The sequence below is a fragment of the Patagioenas fasciata genome, chromosome 12, assembly GCF_037038585.1.
Source record: "Patagioenas fasciata isolate bPatFas1 chromosome 12, bPatFas1.hap1, whole genome shotgun sequence".
Lineage (NCBI taxonomy): Eukaryota > Metazoa > Chordata > Aves > Columbiformes > Columbidae > Patagioenas > Patagioenas fasciata.
In genome coordinates, this window is record NC_092531.1 from 16825729 (window position 1) to 16852957 (window position 27229).

The following is a 27229-nucleotide window of genomic DNA, read 5'->3' on the forward strand; positions in this document are numbered from 1 at the left end:
AATAATGAAGTTAATAAAAAGGATCAACAAATAAAAAGTAGAGATAAAATAAAAGTACTTACAGGGCCTCGCTTGAAAATAAAATCACTATCTTCATTTAGTTTGCTGAATCTGTCCTCCGATAGTGGACTGTGCTCAAAGTAATCGTCAGCATCAGGGCTCTCACAACCATTAAGGCCTTTCTTTCTTAAGGTCTGAAATACAATTGGAAAATTCACATACAAATCATACTAACTTGCCAAAAAGTTTTTGTATACTACTGAATCATTCAGAGCCACTGAAACTACATGAAACTTTCACAGACAAAACTCACTGTTCAACAGATTATTTCAAAACAGTGGCATAGCACACAAAGAAAAGGTTCATTCAGAGGCACCGACTCTCCCAGGTCCCATCTCCTGGGTAATTTTAACCTACAACCGCTTTATCTTGCCAACATTCCATGCAAACCCCTTTTTAGATACTGGCTGATGTTGCCTGACATACAAGGAACATTCAAGCCTATGGTAAAGGAGTTCATGTCATCCCTGGTAATTAAAAGCTAGTTTACTGGATCTTTAATAAATTGATTTTAGCATTCTAATTTTAATATTCACATTTTAAAGAGCAGACAGTTAAACTCTGAGAAACACAGTGGCTGAAATTTTCCATCAAATTCAACTGCAGTACATTAACATACGTAACACTTGGTCTCAGTCGTTTATAAAGGCAGAATATTCCTGCACTTCTGTCATCCCGCATGATAACAAGAACCACAAAAAAAGTATAAAAAGAAATTACATAATCCCTCTCTAAAATGACTTAGTTCGCTAAATATGAGTTTTTTCAGATTCCTTCAGACTAACTTAATGCAACTGCTTGATTGGGCTACTTCCTGTTTTCTGATGGAGAACTCACATCAACACCGCTCGGAAAAAAACCAAACTCATCTCCAATCTAAGCATCACACAGGAGCTACGGAAAGAAAGGATGCGAAACTACAGGTCTCATGATTAAATTTTAAGATAGACATGTATCCCTGGTTGGTTTTCTTTTTCACCCTGTTACACAATCTTTCTTTGCAAATTCTCATTTGTAAGAAAACAAGATTTAAAATACTGCCTATGGAAAAAACCTTTCATGTTTTTTAAAAGTTTCAAAAGGAAAGCAATATCAATTTTTAACCAGGTACACATTTACTGTACATAAAGCAGCAGCAGGACTATACAGGCATGAGGCAGGCTGTGTGTTTTCTTTTTGTGAGAAAGTATATTCTATGGATAAATATCTGAAATTTGCAAGCTGACATTCTCAGCACCATAAATAAATCGTATTTGTTTTCCTACAGAAGCTGTGTTTTCATAACACACTGAATTTCTGATTAAAAAAGACACAATAATTATATTTTAGACTACAGTATTTATTAGCATTTTTGCTCAAAGTGCTATCTACTGATCTTTAGTACAATAAAAAAGTACACAAGACTTTCTCACTATTCACCCATATGCAAAATACTGCCTAATTCTACTTCGATTTTTAAGCGGTACTTGAAAATTCAATTACGCCGTCTGAAATTCTTGAATATCACAGGTCACCATAAGCTATAATTCCTTCTCAAGTTTCTTGGCTTGCTCTGCGTGTCCCCCACAGTCTCTGGAACTCCCACAAAAATGTAATCACTAAATCAGCATATGGGGAAAACAGGTGTAGGTTCCTCCGGCACCTGTCACGGCACCGATCCTGCTCCTCTAACCAATCAGCTGGACACGTATATGGACTTGGCCATACAAGGGCCGTTCGGTCTCTCAAGGTCGGAGCCTGTTATCCCTCTCCCAGCCTCTCCTAACAAGTCAGCCCGCCAGTCTTCTACACTTGGATATCAGGAGGAAAAATGTTAACACTGTATAATCTGGATTACACTTAACCCCTGCAACCCACCGAATTCTGTAAATAGAATCCAAATATGTCTTTACATGGCGCTTAGCAGTAACGTGCATATGCAGTGCCCGAGACGGGATTAGAAGCTGTATTTAGATACTGTAAAGATCTCACAAGAAATACGCATAATGTCTATTTCACCTCATTTGATAAGCACAGTAGAGTGATTTTAAGTGTTACAGCATGGAAGTTTCATTAGTGCTCCTTTCCATATTCTAAAACAATCAAGTGAAAGCTTTTAAATGTAATGCTGCCAATTCATCCTCCTGGATCTGCTTGGAAATTATACTCAAAGTAAGTTCTAATATAAAGGAAGAGATTTAGTTGAATGTTAAAATGCATCCTTCCTCTTGGTGACTGGTTATTTTTATTTTTGATAAGAATGGGGTTAACTCTGTTTTGACTCATGAGGAAGGAAAATGCCTCAGTATCTCCTGTTTCAAGATTCTGGAAACCTTCACGCCAGACAGGGTTCCTGTCATTGTGGAAGGATTTAAGCCACAGTTCACTGTTACAGATAATAAGTCTGGGTCTGATATCCAAAGCTCTGTCTCCTTATCACTAAAGCACGAACTGCCACTTTGAGGACCTAACCATAAAAAGCCTGCCAGCTTTATCATTGCCCAGTGACAGAACAGTCCAACGCTGGTGCTCGGCGGCTCGCAGCGCCGAGCGGAATGCTGGCATCTGTTCACACGGGCAGGCGCGGCCCACGCGACACAGCCCGGCCCCGCTGCTCCCAGCCTGCGGAGCCAACACCATAACAGGCCCTCGCTCCACGGAAAACAAGGAAAGGAAGGCATAGCAACTGGGAATCAGGCTGTGGGGACACAGGGAAGCCAAACCCCAGCAACAAACGCTGACTCCACCCCGAGAGTCGAGGGTCTCTACAGCTAAAATGTGTTATTTCTCTGATGAATGCAAATAACTTGCCTTTCCTGAGCTGTTTCCAAAATATTATCCTGGAGACTGAAATTTTATTAACTCCGAAGATTGGGGGGAATACCAGTCAGTGAGACCAGAGAATATTTGTGTAAAACGAATTTTATTTCTCAGTTGTGGTATGCAAGCTTGCTTAGAATAAAAATCAGAGGGTTTGCAGTTGAGGCTAATAAATATAGAACATTAGTTTTCTTATTATAACCAGAGGGGGAAAAGAACACTAGTCTTCAAGTTTTGCTGTTGGATGTTCATTGCAATTACCTTCTGGTGTTAAGTCTTATTTTCTATATCATCTAAGGGACTGTGTAGCCTTTTGAGTTAATCTGCATTATTTTCCACTTCCTTTAAGACTCAGCTAAAGTTATTGGAAATTGTTCCAATATCTTTGTCAATGCACCGTGTTGTACCTTCAGTTAACTGGATTAACTAACTGATGAAAGTACTGATTTTGTCAGAAAATAATGCAAAGTGTTTATGAGGAAACAAGGCAGGTATGAAATAGTTTTTTAAAATAATCAAGCAAACACAACAATATAGCCGTGTGACATATGAAGTAAGTGTACCAGTGTTCCATACAGCTGTGGTCGTCCTGATATTGCAGAATGATCCAAAACTTTTACACACTTTTATTTTGCTGTGTAAAACTGAAATATGCAAACATTATAACTATTAGTTTAATAGTGATTTTAAATTTCTGAATGACAGAGGTGAGAAAACATTGTATGAGAACAGTTGGAGTAGCCATGACGGGTTTAAATATTACATTCAAGCACATGGTAGAAGAGCCCAAATATTTTCCTGAACTTCCCCACACATATGTAAGGTACTTTTAAATTGCACTGGATTTTGCTAATGTAAGAAAAGAATTCATGCCTTGGCAAGAAGCATCTACAGAAGAATGGTTTCTTGCAAAACAATAACAAAATTATCTGCTTCTCTGTGCAATTCAACGTAAGTTTTACTAAAACTGATAACACAGATACCAAAGAGCACAAAAATACAATAAAGTTACTTATTGTATGATCCACAACGAAGCAATGATGATATTCTCACACAGACTTACACTGGCTCAATATCCTGGTCAGTAGCAGCTCTGGAAACCAGAAACCATTCTAATAAACACAGACTATTGCTACCACAGATGAAGTTACATGACAAGCCCCCGACTGCCTTCTTTTCCCATGAAAGATCCCGGGTTTTACATTCGACTCCGAAAGGATGAGTTGCTAATGTGTGTTTTGTGCTCTGATTTAGGAAGTGTGGTCAAAAAGCCAAGATGTCTGATATTAGTGATCTGAGCTCCTTACCAACTCTGGCAAAACTGCAGAGAACTTCATTATGTTCATTGTCACCCCAGGAAATAATATTTTTCTGCCTTAAAGTACAAAAGTAGGATGACCTCATATGTAAAAAGCGTTATGAAGTGTAAAAAGTGTCAGTTCATTCAAAACATTTTCAGTGTTGGGTTTCTTGTAATATTACACAAAAAGGAAATGGTTGTTGCTATCGATGCTACCATGTATCATGTTAACAGCTCTATTTTTGCACTTACTACTGGAGCTGGTCAAACAGCATTTTTGTTGTTGTTTCACCCCAAATTATCACAAAAAAACACTTCTAAATTTTGACTAAGATTGAAATGAAATGTGATTTCCCTTGGAAAAGGCAAATCTTTCACTTAAAACCAGTGGCTAATTGTTTCTGCTGTTGCAGTCCGAGCACAGAAAAGCTGTGAAGCAGCACAGATTTGCAGTAAATACTTAAAAAAAATAAAAGTTTTAAAAAGTTTAAGTAGTGTGGAGAGGGAAAGGACACCGCTGCCACTTGCACAAAATTCCAAAGAATCCTCATCCACAGCTGCAGTTTCCAAGAGCTCACACAGCTCTGTGCAGGAAGGATGGGACTCAGCATCGCTTTGTCACCTGCGATGGGAATACAATAAGATCATTGAGGCAAAAGATTGTGAAGTTGCAGTCACACCAGTAAAATGCAAAAGCTGTTACTATGACCCCAGGTTGTAATAGTGTCTCTCTTAGAAATTATCAGGATCAAAGAAAAATAATTCCCAAAGGAGAGATCTACGGATAGCCAAGAGCTATTTAGCCATCGCGTAGCCTCCAGGATCAGTCTCACATTCCATCTCTGCAGACGATTATGGAGACTGATGCTTTAAGGTTATTTTCCCAAGCTTTAAGGAAACTGCTGAAATCTCTGTGGGTGCCGTTTGACAAGGTGAGAGTAATAACTGACAGTGAAAGTGCAGGATCCTAGAGACCGCCCTTACTCCAACTTTGATGTTTGCTCAAGCCTGCAATTAGTCATTTTTTTCTTCTCTGAAATGACAGAGAATTCTCCATGATTATCCTTCATTTAACTTATTTTTGCTGGGTTGGTTTCCAGTTGTAACAGAAATAAGCTGGTTTTGCAACGTATGGGCTGAGCACAGGATACAAAGCAGGCAGAAGGAACTGCCTGTCCATTCTGGCAGCAGCAAACCATTGCCTCAGCCATCACTGACAATCACATCCTACTCAAAAAGCCTCACCTCTTTCCTGAGATACTCACAAAACGAGGGACAAATACAGTAGTCACAGCACCAGAGTCCCACCCAGTTTTCATTCTTATGTGAAACAGTGAGAAAAAAAGGGCACATTGCTTTAACATAGTTCAGCTCCCCACAGCAGAGAGACTTGAGGGGGCAAGAACTACATATGTCACTGCGGACTTTACATGTAGCAAAAAGTAATGCTGAAAACATGACAACTGCTTTATTTTTTGCTTCCTGTTACATACTACTATCAAGAAGGTGAGCCTAAAACCAGGCTGGATTTTTCTTATTTTATAACACAAAATATTTCACTTTCATCACCCTGAACAATACTATGGTGTATCATCCTTTACACATAATTATGTCTCCTTTATTATGTACACAACATATTAAAGTATCCAAGGAGTATTCTTAGTGACTGAAAAGTATTTTTAGCTTTTAAACAGTAGCATTGTGTATACAAATTTTACCAGTGTCCAAAATACAAGTAGGGGTGAATCCTAAATGCAGTGTACGCATCAAAAGTGAATAGCCAGAGAAAATCATATCATTCGACTCAGCAACAGTGTTCTGTGTTTGAAGCTCATCAACATTATTTCTGTAGGCTTTAATTTTTCATAGGTAGATATACTAGATTATTTTATGTAACATTTACAAGTTTTGTAAATTTTCCTCAGGCTCTATTAATATTCTCAACTTCAATCACTGAAGCGTCTGCAAATTTCATTAGGAAGCTGTTTTCCATTCCTTTGAGCTAGGAGGCTACTTGAGTTTAGCCCTAATACAATTCCTTTTAGTACCCCTCCCAGATTTTAAATTACTTTTTGCTATGCTATCAGTTAGAATTTCACATTCTAATTATAGCCACAAAGACATACATCCCAGAACAGCACAGTAAAGCAGAGAGGTGCCCAGCTTTCAAAACTTCAGTGAAATGCACAGGAGATCAAATTAGATTACGACCGACATTTCCACAAGCTAAGCAACCTGGAGAGCTTAACTTCTTAAAGAACAAGGGCTCACCAATCTCTCTTGTAGGCTCCCCAGTCAAAATAAGGCATACTAAGCAAAGTCTGAAAATCTGACCTATTCTACTTCTAGCTTACTTAAATAATATTTTCCATACTTGTGCTCAATTAGTAGTGGTAGTTTAAATGTAAATAATTTATGTTATGCAAAAATATCTAGACACCAAAAATTCTGAATACAGTACTTTAACAAAGTTTGTTATCATGATTGTATTTCTTGGCCAAATATCACAGTATGTTAGGAAAGAAAGGAGGTTTAAGATTACTTATTCTAGGGTTTTACAAACAAAAATTACAAGCCTGCCTAGCAACAGGCCATAAAATATAGGAAAGAGTCCTTTAGGCAATGCTTTGCTATGTTCAGTTTTAGACAAAGGTATTCATCGTTTACCGATGAAAAATGTTCAGGATTTGAAATTTTATCAGTGTCCCTGTTACATACCACTCTAAGAAAAGACACAGTCTTGTTTCAAATGTTGGAGCACTTCCAGTATCTGGCAAATTTTAACATGTATCCCAAGCTTGCCAAACACGAAAGCTAGCTGTCAAATTCCTCCAAGATATGATAAAGATGGCACTCAGGATCCAAACTCTCATTTATATAAAATAACACATACAAAAGGGTTTTAGACGTGATATGGTATAAAGTTAAACTCTAGCTTGAAGCATCTTTGCTGTGAAACATGATTTTAAATACATAATAAGCTATTACTAATGAATAACAGTTTTACGGGCTATAAAATACAGTCTTCTTTTCATCCCTAGGATATCACACAATCCACCGGACTATAAGATATAGGAAGGGAAACTCCAGACTTATATTTGTGATTCTTGAGAACCAGTATCTCTAAACTGTGGACTTTATAACGCAGTTGCTGACCTACAAACAAGCTGGATTGCTCGTTCCTAAATGAACTTCTTGAGATGTAAAATGACTAGTAATCCATTAGCACTGACATTACTCTTTCCACAGTGAAAGCTAAGCCAAGCTCTCAAAGATTTGATGCATTTGTCTCTGTTTCACTTTCTATATAGCTTACTATTTATTAAATTTTATATCATACCACTGAGCAGGCTTCCATTTCCCCTGTTTTACAGAAAGTACCATCAACCAGATTCTTCCATTAAAGAGTACTAAATTGGCAGTTTAAGTTGATCTTATTCAATCTTATTATTAAAGACCAAGTAGATCTATTTTCATCTTCAGGAAGCAAAAACTATTCCTTAGCATATAAATTAAATCTCTTTTGTAGTCCCTTTCAGAGATTGCAGTCTGCAGCAAAGAGAATTAATGTAAAAACCAAGTAAAACACAGTTCTACGTTAAAGATACCTTACAGTACATAAATGCTTTTTTTGATCCTTACTCAAGTGAAGACGTATTATATACAGGTACACATACATGCTTTGGTACATACCTCTTCACATACTTTTAATGGTTAAAATATAAATCAGCAGCAGCAGACTGGATGCCTCCTTTGAGCAACAGTATATTGCAGATAAGCCATATGGAACATGAAAAGTTTCCAAGTGTAGCAACTCATCTGCATAATATCCTTCAAAATCTTTTGGAAGTTCTTCAGTGAAAATATTGTCTCCTACTCATGGTTCGCCAAGAAAAATTTTCTCAACTCTGATTACAATTCAATGATGTAAAAAGAATGGGTTTCTTTTGGCCTACCTGCCTACGTTGCCCCGAATTTCTCCTTAGATCTTGACAATGGAAAAAGATAACAGAAACTATTTCAAAGTCCACGTTCTCCAGACAACTTAGTATTATCAAAACAGTAATTACAACACAAATTGCAACTATACCCAAATAAAAATTCTATTGGATTCTACGGATTTATGTGATTATTAAAATATAATTCACATGTAAGATTATAGGAACTGGCTACATTAATATCTATCAGAACAAACTTCAATTACCTTTAATGTTGGTATGGAAATGCCATTTTGTTCCACCTAAAAAGGTGTCCAGCTCTACAGCCAAATAGCTAAAAGTATGTATGGGCACATGTGCATGCTTTTAACAGGTGTGGTGTTTGTGCACACACACATGTAAGCATTATCCCAGTTCATAATATTACTGTGGCATATTTACCAACAAAAAAAGAGTATCATTGGAAAGAACACTTATTTATCTTACTGCAGTTCCAGGAGATGCATCGTTTTGGGGTCTACTCTTTCGATGCACAGCTTGTGTAAAGTCACTCACTCTTGATTAACAGATGTCACGGTCCTCGCTTTGAAATTGTAAAGCAAAAATATACTCTAACTGTAATTACAGAATTTCAAAACGCACCAAATTCTGCAGCAACACAAGGGCTGCAGAAAAAATGAGACCAGCACAGCTGAAGAACTTGTTAATGCAAGTAAATAATTATGTATCTGTGTAACTGCCTGCATGAACTCCAGCATTACCAAGCAGTGAGCTCTTACAGATTTTCTTGGAGAAGATTTTTCAATCCCACTAACACAGTGTCTCCAGAACAGCTACATCCAGAGCCAGATCTTTGATACGTGTTTCATGAGCAGTGAGTGTGAGAACTGGACTTCATGTATCTGCCCTACAGATTTCACACGTAAATACATTCTCCAAACACACTGCAGAATCAGTTCCAAAACCACCATTTGCACAGCTGGGAAATAAACACAGGACTTCATAACAGAGGACAAGCAGCATTATGTAGCTGACCAGATACTGCTTTGAAATTGGGTCCATCTTTTTGAAACACCCTGTATTTCACGATGGCAACGTCACAATCACACAAAAATTTAAAAACTGTTTAATGAGTTCTCAAGTTTTAGTAAGCTTTTTATACATGCTCTATGTTCATTTATGGGCAGTTCATGGCTGCAGAGATACAGTGATTTCAAACCAGGTCTATCTTTTTGAAACACCTTGTAGTTCACAGGACAATTCACCATTTCATTAAGACAACCAGGTCAAAACCACGGATAGCTTGTAATAAGGAAAGATTTAGGTATTTTCTTTCTTTTTACTAACTATATTTGTACCTGTGACACCATCCATTCCCCTTTGCAGAGAGATTAACATAAATCGGGAAAAGAAATTCTCAAAGAGAAAAATAAGGTGTTATGACCAACTCAAAATCTTGGTGTGTCACCTAACTGAAGTACAAAGTTATCTTGGTTCTTAAAATACATCCACATCTCCTATTAGCAGGGTTGTTTCTGCAGAGTTTTTGGTAGACAGGTACCACACAAAGGTCCTCTACCAGTATTCGACACAGATTTCAGACTCTGGACCTCACAGCGGCAGAGGTTCCTAGAGAGTCATCTGCTTCGACTTGAGATTCTACTGGTACACAGCCAAGTAAGCTGTCATTCATCAACCAAGCAATTAGCTTTGTCTGTTAGTTTATTAAAAAAATAAGGAGAACACCACAGCAAATTTAATGTCACAGCTTTAAGATAATCTCACTAGTATGACTGTCATAGGATTGTCGTAGCACAGAGAGCAATCTGAACGGGAACTACATAAAATTACTAGCAGTAATCCAACAGCTAAGCACAACCATTGTTAGCAAGAGACTTCAGGAACTAGGCATTAAGATGCATTCTAGAGAAACTTCACACACACACACATATATATATATATATATGCTTTAACTAGTGACTAAAGCTGGAATTCATCAAAATTTAGACTATTAATACAGCATGGTAGGTTTAAAACACCAGCATTGTTTGAAGAGGTAGAAGAAATCCAGTGTTCTTAACCCTAAAACACTAAATCTCATCACCAGTTTAGATGAAAGGCAAGTGTAGCTTTGGATTATTTGCAGGCAAATACTTTTGGCAATTCTTTACATATCAGAAATGAAGGAACCCAAAATTACATTAAATAGGAACAAAACTTTTTTTCTACCACTGTCAGCTCTCTGAAAGTCACCAACAAGGGACTTGAACACCAGACCTATGGGGAGAAGCTGAAGGAGCTGGGCTTGTTTAGCCTGGAGAAGAGGAGGCTTAGAGGTGAGCTCAGCACTCTCCAGAACTACCTGAAGGGAAGTTCTAGCCAGGTGGGGATTGGTCTCTTCTCCCAGGCAGTCAGCAATAGGACAAGGGGGCATGGGCTTCAACTCTGCCAGGGGAAATTTAGGCTGGATATTAGAAAGAAATTCTTTGCAGAGAGAGTGATCAGGCATTGGAATGGCTGCCCAGGGAGGTGGTGGACTCACAGGCCCTGGAGGTTTTTAAACTGAGACTGGACATGGCTCTTGTGCCATGATCTAGTAAATGGGCTGGAGTTGGACCAAGGGTTGGACTTGATGATCTCTGAGGTCTTTTCCAACCCAGTCGATTTTGTGCGATTAAAAAAAAAAAAGGGGGGGGGGGGGGGGGGGGGCATGTCAACATGAATCACCAGTGTGCCCAAAACAATTTCAGCACAGCCAAAGAATTAAGAGATTTTAGAGTAGAAAAATATTACCAAATGCAAGATATGGAAAAACTAATGATAAGAGTAAACAGTTCAAATAAAATGACTTTGGGAATTAAGTGTGGAACCTAATCTCCCAAATTAAAAAAAAAAAGGGGGGGGGGGGGGGGCGGAAAGAGGGAGAAGAGAGACACCAGCATAAGGGGTAACTTCTGCTCAGCACAAAGTACACAGGTGTCTTCTGTCACTATATTAAAAATAATTATTTGTTACCTTGACCACATTTTAAACTTTTCAAGAAAACTGTTTCTTCTTTAACCCTGAGCGGGCAATAAAACCCCAAAGCATACCCTTTGAAAAGCCACGTTTATAGCAAACACTTTACCAGAAAAAATTAGATTCAATCTACTATACATACACACAAACATATATATTTATATAGCTATGGTTTTGATGAATCATATTCCAGACCACTTCAGTTTTCATGCATTTTCTCTTTTTAAGCTAAGCTAAAAGTGAGATCTTAGTCCTTAACCATACAGAAATACTCCTCAATCACCTCCTTAAAAATGTCTCAAAGGCATTTGTGCACCGCTTACAAATTATTTGAAATGTTATATGCAGTATAATTACATTTACATAATCAGTTTGCAAATCAAGTCCAATAATGCCTACATTTTCTCAGTATCACGCGCAGATTACAAAGTCATTTCCTTACTTCACTGAAAGCATTTCTAAGCTTCTTCCTTCTTTTAAATATATACCACTTATGTCCACAGTGAGGTCCGTGCTATCGGGGGACAAAACCAAGTGGTCCAAACACCACCACCATGTAATAACACTATTCAGAGTACTCAGCTGTATTCTTGTATCAGCCCAAAGCTTTTTGGGCTTTTTTTCTTTTTTTCTCCCTTAAGTCCAGCTCACTTCTGGCTACTCCCCATCTAGCAAATATGAAAGAATGCAAAACAACATTAACTAATCAGCACTGTCAACCTTCCCACAATCTCTAGTGCGTGCCTAAATATCAACATTCACAGTATCGCTGCTCAGCCCCGTCTCGGTTCTACAAAGCTGTGTTGAAATTTCATGTAAACTTGGAGATTTTAGTCATCTACATTAAGCATCAGTTTTCATTTTCAGCTGAAGCTGGTTATATTCTCTTCCTTTTTAAAAATACGTTCAAAAACTTATCAGTAACTTCTGTTATGAAACATTGCCAAAAAACACACTTTCAAATGTGATCCAATTTCCACCATCTTACTTTTTAGCTTTTAACAGCAGTTGCTTGCCAAATTGCAGACACCAGGTATCCGGCAAGGAAGGAAATAGGATCAAATAACTGGACATCTTTCTCATCTAATTTTACATATGTGCATCCACTTATACTGAGATATTCCTAATTCTTCACTTTCATATGGAGTTCACTCCAATTAAAACAAATAGAAGCTATGAACCAATTCAAGTGCTACCAAAATCTCATAAGATCCTATGGTTAACTGACTACCATACTGAATGACACACCAGTAACAGTTCAAAATACATGTTGGTAATCCATAGCCTGGAAAAGAAGCAATGCTGAGGAGGTGGAGAAGACTGGATAAAAAACAAAATCAAAAAGATTTTGGTTTATAAACATAGTGTTTCAACACCAACTTTTCTGTTTATTCTCCCCACACTGTTCCACTTGTCTCTTGGCATATGCTCCATCTGGCTGTGGAGATGCATCTGCTTCTTTATGCTCCAGGCTCTCCATGTACAGATGAGATCTATGTGCTTACTCAAAGCTGGGATCTGACAATTGCATCTCTGATACTACAAATCTATGATTAAAGAACACGTATTGCTCCTATAACAGCTCTTCATTAAAATGTTGTGAAAAGGCAGAGAAACAGAGTGCCCATTTGGTATTTTAATGCAGGATGATGCACTGAATCCAGGTTCTGTAAGATTCAACTGGCTTACTTACACTGCTTTCTGTCTTGTTTATGTCAAAACTATTACATGAATGAGTATGTTTACAATAATTACTTGATATTATTTAAGATAGATTTTTTAAAATACTTCTTAGTTGTGAATTCTGTTACAGATTGTGTATTTCAAGGGCAGCTGTCAATATGTGTGGTAAAGGCCTTATACGGCACATTATAGTGTACTGAAAACAGCATTAAACTACACAACACAGAAGAGGCTCATTAGCTGACACCTATCCGAAATTCTCATGGGCACAAATGCTAACTGGCAAAGTAGGTCACGTTTTACACAGGTTCCTAAAAATCAAATCACCTGGATTTGATGAGGTGATACAATGGAATGTGTACACCCCACCCACCCACCCCCGTGCGCAGGCCAAACAAACCCTGCTTTGCTGGGGCTCTCAAGGAACATCTAAATGTGGAAAAGAGACAAAAAGTTGAAGTAAACATGCAAGAAGGGCCTGCCTTCAGCTCTAGACTCCCAGAAAAATGGAGGCTGGAAGAGATGGAACAACTGAGCAACCGCTGCTTTCTGAGGCCCTTCTGAATGACAGAGGGACCCAACATGGAAGTGTTACCTTGTAGAGAAGCTGTAATAATCATAACACCCCCACACTAAAGAAGATTGAGTACGAGCGCCTGTTCGTTTCCCTCTCTTCCTTTGATTTAAACAAGAGATCAACACTCAAAGTCTCAAATTGTCTTATATATATTAAAACATTCTGTTGACCATATGGATATAGAATCCTGATAAAACCTGAAATCCTTCCCATTTTAGTCTGCAGAAGCACTCTACTTGTTTCTTCAGGAAACATAATTACTTGCTGAGAATAATGCGCTACAGAAAAAAAGTCCATGAAAATAAAAGCATCAAATGCTGTAACACCTACAGCAAGTCCTTCAAATTACAGAGTAGCTCAGAGTAACAGTCTTCAACTGTGCCATCACAGTTTGTAAAACCAAATACATGAGCCTAATATTTCAAGAATTCAAAGTGCACACTGAAGGAAAATTTCACTTTTTTCAATATTCCTAGATGGTCCATCCAACACGTGCAAGAGCACTAGATTTGACTCACATAACTATCAAAAAATAAGACAAATGAAACATTATTGTACAACAGACCAAAACCTCTCTCATCTGATGTGGAAAGAATCACATTCTTCAAGAGCAAGAAACAAAGAATTTTTTTATTTATAATTTGTATTTCCAAAATCATATTAAAGGGTTATTTTGGAATTTCAACAGAAGATACATTATTTCCTTTCATGAGGCTTAAAGGAAGCATTCCACTCACCACCTCTGAAGTAAATACCTCAGTAAAAGATGAGAAGATCAGCAACCATAAGTAAAGTTTCACTGGCCTCAAGGAAATATTACAGAAATTAAAAACAAAAATGGGACCAAGAAAAACACATAAAACACCAAAAAAAATTGAAAATAATAGGTACAGGGCAGCAGAAGAGCATTCACATCTACAGTAACACAGAGGGAAAGGCATAAGAGCACATATTTTAAAAGAAAAAAAGCAAGTATTCATTTAAGATGCCAGCGCTCTCCCTCCTACTATGTTTTCACACAAAGGTTCCAGTAGCAACAGAAGATACCAAGCTCTGGGCATATCAAAGCAATTCCTGTGCCAAAACTGAACAGGAGGTAACTGTAAGGGGAAAATGTCTCATCAATTTCACTTAATCACTGACAACATTGCCATCTACCCAGTACTGAAAATAAGTAACAGTAGATTTGTTTCTTCCCTTATACAGCTTTTGAGCTACGTAGAATTAGCTTTTCTTCTAGCACAGCAAAAAATTCCCTCCTGTCATGTGTATCAGGAACACAGTGGGTCAAGACTAGGTTCACAGTGAGCCTACATCACAATAAATACCATCTGTCATATTCAAGGAAGCAAGTGAATTATAAAAATGTTAACTAAGACTTATACATCAGCTATTACTCCATAAAATGGAATTACTTATTCTAAATTGGTTTAGTATATATTTGCCAGATTTTTAGGGGTATTTTTGTCATTTTTATTTGTTAAAATTGTATTTCTACGTAGGTGCAATAAAGAGAAACCATTTTAAATTATTCTTTCACACTGTTTCCAAAATGCTGGTGCTGTAACTTTACCTCTGTTGTTCCACAAGCATCTGCCAAAGGCGAAATTAAACCAAGCAGTGCATGATCTCTCTTAATTGCCTAAGGAACACCAGCTAATGGACTACAAAGTTACCATAGACACACAGCAAATCTGAAATGGAATCAGTTGCAAAAAATGAAACTGTGGAGTATATCTCTGAAATACTGTACACATTATTTTCTTTCCTGGAATCCAGAGACAAAACTTCACTCTACCTTACATATACTGAGCTTGTAAATATTTAATCCTACCAGAATCTAAACTTAAAGAACATAAACAAAACCACAAACGTAAACAGAACCATGCAAAAAGGTACACGCTCGCCACTCCGGATAAATAAATTTTTACTTGCGGGGGGAGGGGGGTGTGTGCAGTCGAGGGGTCGGAATCAAGCAGACTAAAGAGCACACAAGACTAATCTGAAAAGCCTGGGAGATGCACTCCTGAATTCACTACATTTGAAAAATGAGAGTAAAGCCCCAAATGCCACACTATTATACTACTAGTAAACCTACAGAGGAAAATGAGCAAGAATCTGCAGATGAGTACTCGCATGCTCCCCCAGAATAGAAACCACATATGGACTTGAGTAGTGTTTTTGTTTTTTTGGTTTTTTTTTGGGTTTTTTTTAATGTAGTTGCCAGGGGTCAAACGCTTGATACTGGTAAAAAAACCCATCAATAAAAGCCCCCCAAAACTACAGGGAGTATTGCATAGAAGTTACTTTGGAAGAGGTTCTTGCTCCTCATGATGTCACGAAGCACTGTTACCTCAAGTTGTAACACAAAGAGGCCTCAGATGCAGAACAAAAATCAGCCTCACTGACTTGCTTGCCTCCCTATTTCAAATTCACATCTGTCACAGTCAAAAGCTCATCTTGAAAGAATGAGGTTTTCCTTTCCTCTACAGTGACTAACCCTTATTTATACTAATCCAGTGACTAAGTAATACTCCTCCAACTCTTCAAAGCTTGTATTATCCCTCTCATTAGTACTCAACGCTGAAGACAGAAGTTGGGGAGGTTTCCTTTCTGATCATAAAAGGCAGTTGACAAATTAGTAGAGAATCTTCTCAGGAAGCAATATCAGGCATCTGTCTATTTCTCAGTTCTGTCAACCTGATTTTTATCAAAACACTTACTTACAACATCAACTAGTATCCTCCTTGTACTCTGTGATCCCCTTGGCAATAGACTCTTCAGCTATACAAGGCTAATCGCTATTCCTAAATCATTCCTGAAAAGCAAGGCATCCGTTCAGAAGACAACTTCAGAATTTAAATGAAACACTTAAGTCAGCCACCTGCTTTGGTCTATTTACAGGACTAGTGGAGACACGACTCTTATCTGAAATGCAGTTACAGCACAGAAAGGCTCCAATTGCCAAGAAAATCCTTGATTTCTACTGCACCTAATTTAGAAATTATGTACTGGAAAGAGTTCCCATATAAAGCACAAGCTTAATAAAAGTAGACGAAACCAATACCTTGGAGTAAATATATTCATGCTATTCTATTACTGCAGAAACTGCCGTCATTCTGCAATGCTTTAACTGACAGACAGAGTGACTGGACAGCAAATCAAATTAAGCTCATTTGCTCCACAGATTCATTTATTGTGTGTGGTTTTTTGTGGGGGTGTTTTGTTTGTTTGTAGTTTGTTTGCTTGTTTAGTTTTTGGTCGGGTTTTTTTATTTGTTGGGGTGTTTTGCCTGAACAAGGGGCAGCACAGGCTGTGGCTGATCTGATCTGTGTCCAACATTTGACAGGTAAAGTGGCTACTACCTCAGAAGAGAAAAGGGGTCAACCATAATTGTCTTTGAGGGCACTCTGTGGACCTTATTCTCCATCCAATCGATTTTTTTTTTTTTTTTTTTTTTACAAAAACCTTGAACACTTCCCCCTTTCCCTCCCCCAGAAAAACAACCATCCTTCACACCTCTATTTCTATTTGCCAAATGTGGTTGAAATCAAACCGGTTTCCCAGAAACTGGCAGGGGGTGGAGGGCAGATGGGAAAACAATATGGCTGTAAAGACAACTTACTGCTTTAGAGAAACCAGGCTAAAAGTAGTAGTTTACATTTTATGACAAGGTTTTCAAGTTATTAAATAAATTTGGTTAAAATATCTTCTAATACTCTATATTGCTTTATACTTGAGATATTAAGGAGATAAGAAAACTGATGTGTCTTTTCAAATTGTTACCTCAACGATATCTGAGTTGGTTCTGCTTTCATGGGGCTCGTTGTATTCTGTGTATTTAAGTAGAACTTTGTCCATATCAGTGCTGGCATACTGAAAGAGTTTGTTAGAGCTGTTAAAAATGATGAGTGCTATTTCACAGTCACAGAGTACACTCAACTCATATGCCTTCTTCATTAATCCAAACTTCCTCTTTGTAAAGGTGACCTAGAGAAGAAAGAATAAGATTTTTTTTTAAACACATGACAACAAACCCCCCACACACTGTTTTAACTTATGCACCCTCTCCCCTAGATTCACTGTGCCTATGATTTTGGAAAACCTGGATTAGCAACAGCAGCAATGGAGGTAATAAACAGAAGACCAAGACAGACATGAATATGGAATTTCAGGTATATTTTGGTAACCACAATTCCCCCTAAGTTCCTGTGTAGTGTTTCTAACTTAGAAAACTCTTAGAGTTTAAAGACCGCTAATAACAGAGCCTCTTGTGAGTCTTGCACAATCCATGTTCAGATGAAGAGTGCTTACCATAACCTTTTTATTCAACCCTTTTAAAGCACATTTGGTGAGAAGCTCCATTAAGATACAGGACTATCTCTGAGACAATTTTATTTAAGTGCTGTAACACATTCAAGGTTCAACTAGGGTAAGCAGATCTTTCTATCTACTTATTGTTTAACAATTATAATACATTAGTAAGACAAGATGCCAAAAAAATTTGGCAGATTTTACTTTAATGCATCTTCTGTTAGTATCTTATTTTCAGTGATCAATTCAACACATTGACCATACAAACATAAGTTTTACTAGGCTGTGATTTTCCCAAATGCAGGTGGAAATCTTACTATCCACATATAACACGATACAGCCACTTTTTAAAAACAGAGGTTGTCTAAGTCTCCTAGCAGTTCTGTCACTTTACACGTGCCTTCTTTCACAAAACTTAGCATATATTTATCCTGTCTTGGATGAGATATTACGAACAACTTAGAATTCCTCTGGGGATTTGAGGAAACTATTATTTTTTTTTTTTAATAGCTGTTGTTCTTCTTCTGATACTTCAATTACAAGACACTTGTTACCCAAGAGTGAGCAGGTATAGACAGGTACTACTGTTTAGCTTTTGTCAGGAAAAAGGCATTATAAACAACATGTGTGTGTGCTGTATTACTTTGAAAAGTCATTAAGCGAAAAGACTGAAGGCTTAGTTCCACTGAGGACCTGTATGATCCTTGGCAGACAATCTTAACTTCTGAAATGTTCTCTTTCTCGCCTGCTGTAAGGCTATTTTACTTGTGAGATTTTTTTTACATGCAAGATTCTCGGCCAGCGTCAATTTCTCACTCTGTGTTTGCAGCCATTAGCACAAACCCCACTACCACTGGAGTCCAAGCCTTACTTCAACACACATAGATGATTATAAACTCAGTCTTCATTTATCTTTTATTTTTTTCCTCTTGCCACTTAGTGTGCCATTTAGGACCACACTAAAACCAAAAATATCTTTACTGCAGGCCAATGGCTTCCTCAGCACTATTCTAAATACTGCTTAGCAATATGAGGCGAGGAAGAGAGAGCAAAAACAGCAAGACCGAGCTCCTTTGATATCTAATTTACTGTACTTTATTCTCTTCAGCTTAATGAAGATAAATGTCCTGCAGCTCATTCAGGCAGATAAGACTGTTTAATTAATAATACAATGACAGTCTCATAACAATTCTAACCCCCCAGAGGAGTGGTCTATATATTCCATTTTGAGCTAACATACAATCCCATCAGAAATAAGATGCTTCTGATAAAACTACAGCGTTTCTTCTCACGTAAATTATATGAACTTGCTCTCCAGTCAAAGCTCTATCCCATTCTACTCATTTTAAAGCAACAACAAAAAAATTAAACATCATAATAAACACCTAAACAGGACATCATATGCATGTTCTTGAGTGACCTACTAACCAGCTATGAGTGCCACAGAAAATCTGACAGAACACGACTGAACTATATTTGGCAAAACAAACCCTAAAAGCCCTCCTTACCTGGGTCAATGAAATGAATTCTCAGTAGTCAACTAGTACCTAAATATCCTGTGCATCATGGCATCTGACTACATTAAAACTCTATATACTAGCTGTCAAAATCACAGGACACCAGTGGGGTTCAAGAACTCCACCACCACCTCTACACATTAAAAAATTGCTTCCACTAACAAAAGTTACTTGAATCTCTTTAAAACCTTTTAAAAACAAGATGCAGTATGTTATAATCTCTGAGTTTGGTAACCCTAATTCCATTTTTAAGTTAGAGCCTTAAGTCTCTTCCTAGTCACAAAAAAGCCCCAAAAAGTGATAGCAAAAAAACAGCCAAAAATAAAAATTTAATCCCCATATTTTGCTTTAGTCACTGCCATGGTACAAGTGGGATAAAAACTGATACGAATGCATGAATTCTCCTCCTCTCCATTGTTCCAATCTGAACAATGAGATGGAGATCCAAGAAAAAAAAAACACCAACAAACAAAAAACCCACTACACCAAAGTCAGGGTATAGTAGAACGTTATTTGTATTTCAAGCAGAACAGAACCAAGGTTGTCTAACTTAATCCAAATAAGTTTAAAAAAAGTGGGGAGAGGGATCAATTTCCACCTCTTCAACTTTCCTGAAGTTCTAGAGCAAGATCTGAAAGAACTGAAGTTATTAATTCATCTGCTTTTACTACATCTACTTAAGACATTTATCTACATCAAACATACAGTCACTGTGTGATTAAAGTTGTTCAAACACAATACTTGGCTTTCTCCCAAACTTCAATAACACTTTTCTTGCTATATATAGTCTTCTCAGAGTTTACGCTGCTTTAAAGTGATACAGGGAGAAAAACAATCCTGATTTCACAAACAAAACAATGGGCTCTGAGCTGATATAGCGGCAGCAAGACAGCCTCACGGAATTTTGACACTACCCCAACATCAAGTTGGGGGTCAGGAGAAATTTAAAAAGCAAATAAAATACTATAAATACATTAGAACAACTGAGGAAGCTGGGGTGCTTCAGCCTGAAAGAGGTGCTTTAAGAGAAAATAAGGAAACATGGCAGAGGTCAACAGAATAACAAGCAAGATGGACAGACTAGACAGGGAGTGACGGCTGCTTTTTCCATGCAAGAGCTAAATAACTAGCAGAGCCATGACTAAGGATAAACGAAGAGGTGTTTCTTGAAACAACAATTTCCTATAGGTAACAGGCCTACAGGAAATCCTAGCCAAAAGATCTTGTAAATGCTGCAACTTTATAAGGGCTTAAAGGATAACTGAACAATTTCACTGGGGGAGGAGGTGAGGAGGGCAGGGAGAAAAACAACACACACCACAAACCACCCAACAAAAAAAATCCATTAATGGTTACTAAATATACGGAAACCACATCCAGCTCAGGAAATCCCTGAGCTAAGAATAGTTAGAGGCTGGAAGAGGATTACAAAGCCGTCTAACATGTGCAGCTCTACCCTATACTTACTGCTTACGACCATCACGCACAAAAGACAGTGGCCTAGCGGCATCTTCGGTCTGACCCACTGTGCTTATTCTTAAAGATCATAAGTCATTCCTACAACACTTTTCCTTAACATATCCTTCCAGACACCCCACTATACATTTCAACATCCAATTCAAACTTTTTTTCATGTCTCGCATAGCAATTTAGAATTAAAGAGGAAATACAACTTTCTGTACAATCATCAACTTTTGGTACTTCTGAAATTCACAGGACATCACTTTATTGGGGTGAGAGCACCCAACTAAGCAGCTTTCCCTAGAACAGTGCACTTTAGAGTATTCTTCCCTTTTGACTGCCAATTTTTAAAGACTGCTGTAGCAAACAGCTCTTACAAGAAATATAAATCAATGCTTTTCAACAGAATAATATTAACAAAGTTCATTACTATATCCAAATCGCTGTAGATAAATGTTCACAGCTATTTCACACTTCTATGTCAAAGCGGCTGCAGAAATACTTCAACTACATCCCTTCCCGGATTTCTCCTCCTTTCTCTGTCTTCATTACTAAGTGTTCCTAGCAGCTATCTGGTCAAGGTATCCGTTTCAACAGAGTCCTCCAATCTACTGGAAGTGAAGACTAGGGCATCATTTAAACAGAAATAGTAGTTTTACAGTGAACGTGATTTAAAGTAATAATTGATATTACTCAATAACAATTTTCCCTCAAACAGCAGTAAAACCATTGAGAAACATTTGTATTCTGCTAATGCCAGCTGTAAGTACATGCATAAAAAACTCAGCATTAGAAGAGCAAATGAAAATAAACGTATTCAAAGTTTCCATTCATTTTTAGGATTACTGATGAACATGTTCATGCACATTCCTTGTTTCTCACCTGTCTGTTCCGTTCATCCATTATTCTTGTGATCTGTATTTTCTTTCTCCCCATTTTCGGCCTCTTCTTTCTTTTGCTTTGCAATCCAGAAATATACTAATCCAAGAAATGTCACTCTTCAGTATTCTAACACATGATACAGTTTCCTTTTGCTTTGTCTTCGGCTTGAGAAAAGGTTCCTATTTCTTCTTATAAGCCCCTAAAAATTTTTTTTGAAAAAAAATTACAAATTATTAAGGAGGAAGCATCATTAAACACCTGTATAGCTGTAAAACGTGCATGCATAAAATAATTGTGGTGAAGAACCAAGTATTTGCATTAGTAAAATACTATACTACATCTTTCCAATTAAATAAACTCCAACTAGTTTGCTAGATTCTACCTACAAACTACAGATTTAAAATGGCCAATAATTTCATACACTTTCAATTGTACACCTTTTTAAGGTATCCAACTGAAAGTGTACAGAATTACTTATAGGTGTCAAAGGGGGTGGTGCTCATTGCTAAAAGCTTTAGGCCTCGAGTTGTCCGAGGTTTCAAAAATCTACCCGCAAGCTTCTGGCAAATTCCATTAATGAGCTTAGGAAACCTTATAAACAAAATACTTTGTGTTTCCTGCTTGTCTTGTAAAATCATCATCATGATAACGAAACAAAGTCATAAGAATATCAAGCTTCTGTTCCCAAACCAAATTCCAACTCATTTCATAAGACAATATTTGGGGTTTTATTGGGAAGCAAAAGGGAGAAGGAAAAAGGGAATATCTTTACTTAAAAGGATAAAGACCACAGAAAATATTTTCACAACGATTTCACTGCAATCAAGACACCAGTCAGTAATGAAGATATTCACGTAATTACTCTCTCTACAATAATCTGTAACTCACATCTTTGCCCATAACCGATTACCAGTCCAGCACTTGTTTCATTTTGGTAAATTGTTTAGGAAGAGCACATGCAACTTGAAAAGACAGTGTGTCATCAAAGTATTTTACTCTGGTACTAATGCACCAAACTGACTTGTAAAACACTGATATTTAACAAAATTTAAATGGATTTTAGGAAGAAAAAATTGCTAAGCCATATCTCAAACATACTGCTTGAATTGTAGGATAACATTAATTCAACAAAGCTGGAAAACACTTGAGAAGAAATAGCCTCTAGAGCATCATCTGTATCCTAGAATGTATAAACATGAAAACAGGTACACCTTATTCTGTTACCACCTAATGTTCACTAAAACAAAAAGGGTAAAGACACCAACAATATTAGCTTATAACCTCTCTAACTTTCCAACTCAAAATGTCTTTTGAAATCAAGCCTTGCATATTTTACTATGGGTGTCACAGTGCCGTATCCTGGAGGCCACGTGTAGAAAATGGTGCAACCACATCACCGTCAGACAGTTAATAAGTAGAGACAGCAACAGGCGATTAGTCACAGGCTACACTTCACAGTACATTCAGTTTACACTGAGGAAACAACCATGACATTCTGATGCAGCTTGGGAGAAAAAAATAAAAAGAGAAAATAAAAAAAAAAGAGGTGGAAAAACACCACAAAGTGAAGGGATGTCATTTTATATTTACCCGATATCAAAGGACTGCTTTGGTAAAACATCATAAAATGGTCAACGGTATTTAGAAATACTATTCCATGGAATTTAAGATCAAACCAACACTAAGATAATACGATGTCCGTTGGTCAAAAGGATATGCACCGGACGTTTTTTATACAGCACACCCTTAAGAGCATAGATCGGCATTGCATTCCTTTCATTTTCTTCAAGAAAAAAAAAAATCCAGGGTGCTGCTAAAATGGTATTAATAGCTAGCTAAGGCCAGATGAACAAGCCTCTACACAACCAATGGCACAAAGCAAATATTTATATGCCAGCTGTTGCTTTCCATGTAAAATTTATACCTTTTTTTGTTAAAAAAACCCCAGGTCACCAAGAATGTTTGCTGGACTCCAAGCTTCAATTCATTAAATGTTCAGTCTTAAGTCAGCTGCCCCACTTCATTAAGGGAAAAAAAAAAAAGTCAGCTCATGCTATGATCACATATTATATTTAGTTCTGCAAAAATCTTGTTGCATGCCTTGAACATAACTAATAAAAGGGTGTCTATAAGCAGCTCATAAAATTGACTCCCTCCTTCATGTGTCGCTTGGTTTTTTAAATACACCATACATTATTGAAACAGTTCTCTAAATACAGATTACCACATTCCTTGCTCTGCTTTTTAAAAGCACTCACCATCCTAGCAAGTACATACAAATAGCCCCCACATGTGAGACCAAAGATCCATCTGCTCCAGCAGTTTATCTGTGGCTATTAGCAAATATCACTAGGATGGGTAAAGGAGGAATATAGGAATAAAAAGGTATCACTTAAAAGCAGTATTTTTAAGTATTTTCTTCAGATATTCAGTGATCTTTGAATCAGGAACTTCTGGAGTCATATATGGAATCTCGGATTTAAAGCTGTCCATCAAATCTTCTATGAATGTTACTTTTGAATCTGTGTAAATTTTTAGCACCTAGAAGCACAGAGTTCCACAGCTTAGTTATCATCACAGTAGAAGACGTATCCTTTCATTTGAGCCTGATCTTGCTAATTACATTTGGTATCCACGGACTTTTAACTATACAAGGCAGTAAACAAATAGTCACCTTCACCTTCCATGTTAGTCCTGATTTTGACACCTATAGTGCATCTTCCTTTAGTTACCTTCACTCAAAACTAAAGAATGCTACCCCAATCAACCACTCCAGAATGCAATTTTAAAACTCCTTTGTGGAGCCACCACTTTTTTCATAGGGTCTTCTATCATTCACTCAGCATTTCCACCTTCTGCAACATTTATTTAAAAGTAAATCTATACAGTGAATAAAATAAAGCACTCATGGGAGAACCGGGTAGAGAGGAAGAGAACCATGACATCAGATTGTGCAATATATATACTTAAGGATATAAAATAAAAGAGATGCATTGATGTTTTTCACAAGCTAATGGAAGAAACAACTGCAGGGAAACACTATCTGCTCCATGTACCATCATACAAAGAGAAACTTGAAATATGACAGTAATTTTCACCAACGTTTTGCTTTAGTTTCGGGGTGTTATCTCCGATCTCTTAAAATCAGTACGCACTCTTAGGCATAAACACTTCAACCCATTGTGAATTTACAACTGTCCAGTGTTGCCCCTTATCTTAGGGCTGCTACTTTCTTCAACCTTAAGCACTTTTTTCACACAGCAGATTCCAAATTCCCACTTGCACATCTGTCCCCATCTGGTTCCAGCCTCTGCTCCCTCTCCACAGGTTACTATGGACACCAGAAACCTGCCTTCGAAACACATTTGCCAAAGGCAACCCAGCTCTGGAATACAGCATCCCTTGCATTTAAGTCACATACAAGCTGATTTTCAAAGCTAAGAACTGAAAGGTAAGTTTGGCATGAGCTTAGTGTAGAAAGGATCTTGACACTATCTGCAAAATCTGAGTAAATTGTGCAGTAAAAAGCCACTTTTCATGTGGGTTCAGGACATCCAAATGGGAAGTTACCATCAACGACAAACGCACATTCCTCATGGGAGCAATGACTTCTCCTTTTTCTAATCCCTGATCCCACTGGAGTTTTATTTTCCATCCTGAGTAACAACAAAACTATGCAAGACATCAAATCATGTCCACTAGATGGTAACAGCAAAAGTGTACATAGCAAAGATTTATTTTTGCTAAATCACAATTGCACTGCAAACATACTTAGGTAAAATTCTTAAGTCACAAAGCTATTTCATTTTGATCACCAACAAACTTTTGCCCAAATAAAGGAAAATTAGCAAACATTTATGAAGATCAATGCACCTTTATTTCTGAAAGTAAATGTGAAACTAATGTGAAGTAACCTTGACAAAGGTAAAGTTCTGCTTCCTTAAGTGATAAAATCAAATTACAGCCCCAAAAACTGCTTTACATCACTTGCATGGGCATACAGAAGCAAAATATTTTCCTTTTCTGTTTTTAATAAGAATTTCAGGCATCTATTAAACAAAACAATAAGAGTAAGTAGAGAAAAAGAAGAAAAAATCTCCATGTGCTTTATTATGAGCTTCAAACAAAATAATGACAGCTTGCAATAATAACACGAAAAAATATATTTGTAGCTGTTCAAGTAAAAGCTTCTATTATTGTATAAAAATAAACTTTATTCCAAATTAGCTGGATTTATTCCCTTCCCCAATACATGTGAAAACACCACAGTAAATATTGAAAGACAACGGAAGCTTATGCAAAAATATACCCTCATGAATGCATATTTTCAGCAACCCATATCAATTTGTTTGTTGTCAAGGTTGCTTGCAGTTTCATAAATAGTGAGAGATATACAACTTTAAAGCAAGGAAACTGTATTTGACCTATTTTAAAAGATTCTTTCAAGGGTTCAGTGGAAACAAATTGTATCTGTGCAGGACTCCACAAGGTCTTAAAGCCTTCTGGCAGAACAAGTTTGGAAAAAATGTGTCAGAATTACACTCCTTTCATTTTTTTTCCTTTTACTTCCCTCAGCCTCTCTTGTTTTCTTAGAACTTCCACTTCACCAGCACGGTGACAGGTTACATTTGACAGTTACAGTCTCATCACAGCTCATTTACTGCAATGCACATAGAGAAATTAGTGCCATGACATCAGAGAATTTGCATGGTAACTCTCAAAAGCCACAGCTGCATGAAAACACACATCTGTATAGATGCATCTTACACTGGTAAGCCTTAGGTAAGGCTTACTAAATAGTAGACAGTAATTTTGACTAAATTGTGGTTAACAGGTCTTTTTCTAGCACGAACTGATGGGCATGGACTGCACAACCGAATCACGGTCAAACTGCACATTCACTGGTAATTGTAACTATCATTTGGCATGTGACCAGAATGTGAATATTCCCATACATATCAAGATGGAGATGAGACCCATTACCAGGTGTTGACTGTTTTATACATTAACAAGGCAGATAACAAGAGTATCTAACTTTTCCATAGTACCTGTAATGATGTAACGATGTCCTCCCTCCCTGCCCCATAGCTCTTAAGTGGAAACAGCTAGAAAAAAATGAGTCAAATAATGTCTTCAAACTCATTAACCAAAAGGTTAGTTAAAAGGTTCTCAGACTCCACTTGGATGACCAGAAGTGAGAGATAAGAACATTTTCTTCTTCATGACCTCAAAGAGAATGCAAACCCACATAAAAAGTATACAACTGCAGACACCTTTTTTGTTAAATCCCAAACTAATTATACAAAATATATTCACTCAGATTTGGATCTGCACTGAAACATATTGAGAGCCATGGGATGTTATTACTGTGCTCTAGACATTCTACCAGCCCTGCTCCAGAATTCATTGCTACCACTCTGAAGCAAGATTTTAAAATTAATATTTCACGCAAAGTGACTCCATCTACCTACATGTTTGCACTTAACAGAGATGACACTCAATGTGCAAAAACAGTCACAAAAATGTGTCCTACAGCCACATTTCCATAGCCCTCTCATCATACAACGCTCTAAGTAATGTAAAATACAAGTGTAAAACAACAGCATGGCCTGGCCCTTCAAAACAAGACTACATGTTGTCATTTATCTGATGTTTCTTGCAGTTATCACAATATCAGGAA

General features: G+C 37.3%; 1 protein-coding gene across 11 annotated transcripts in view; it reads right to left on the bottom strand.

Annotated features, from left to right (window-relative positions):
• Window positions 1-27229, bottom strand: part of MEF2A (myocyte enhancer factor 2A) — an 84266-nt gene that overhangs the window by 27594 nt on the left and 29443 nt on the right. For 8 of the 11 annotated variants that reach the window (XM_071813992.1, XM_065847284.2, XM_065847282.2 and 5 more), the window contains exons 2-4: window positions 21550-21748; window positions 17162-17365; window positions 63-194 (exon numbers count right to left, since the gene is read on the bottom strand). In XM_071813992.1, coding sequence (XP_071670093.1) covers window positions 63-194; window positions 17162-17365; window positions 21550-21603 — 390 coding nt within the window. In that variant the 5' untranslated portion in view covers window positions 21604-21748. Of the gene's footprint in view, window positions 1-62; window positions 195-313; window positions 409-17161; window positions 17366-21549; window positions 21749-27229 lie in introns of those variants that run through there. The other 3 variants (XM_065847289.2, XM_065847285.2, XM_071813994.1) reach the window with 2 other exon arrangements.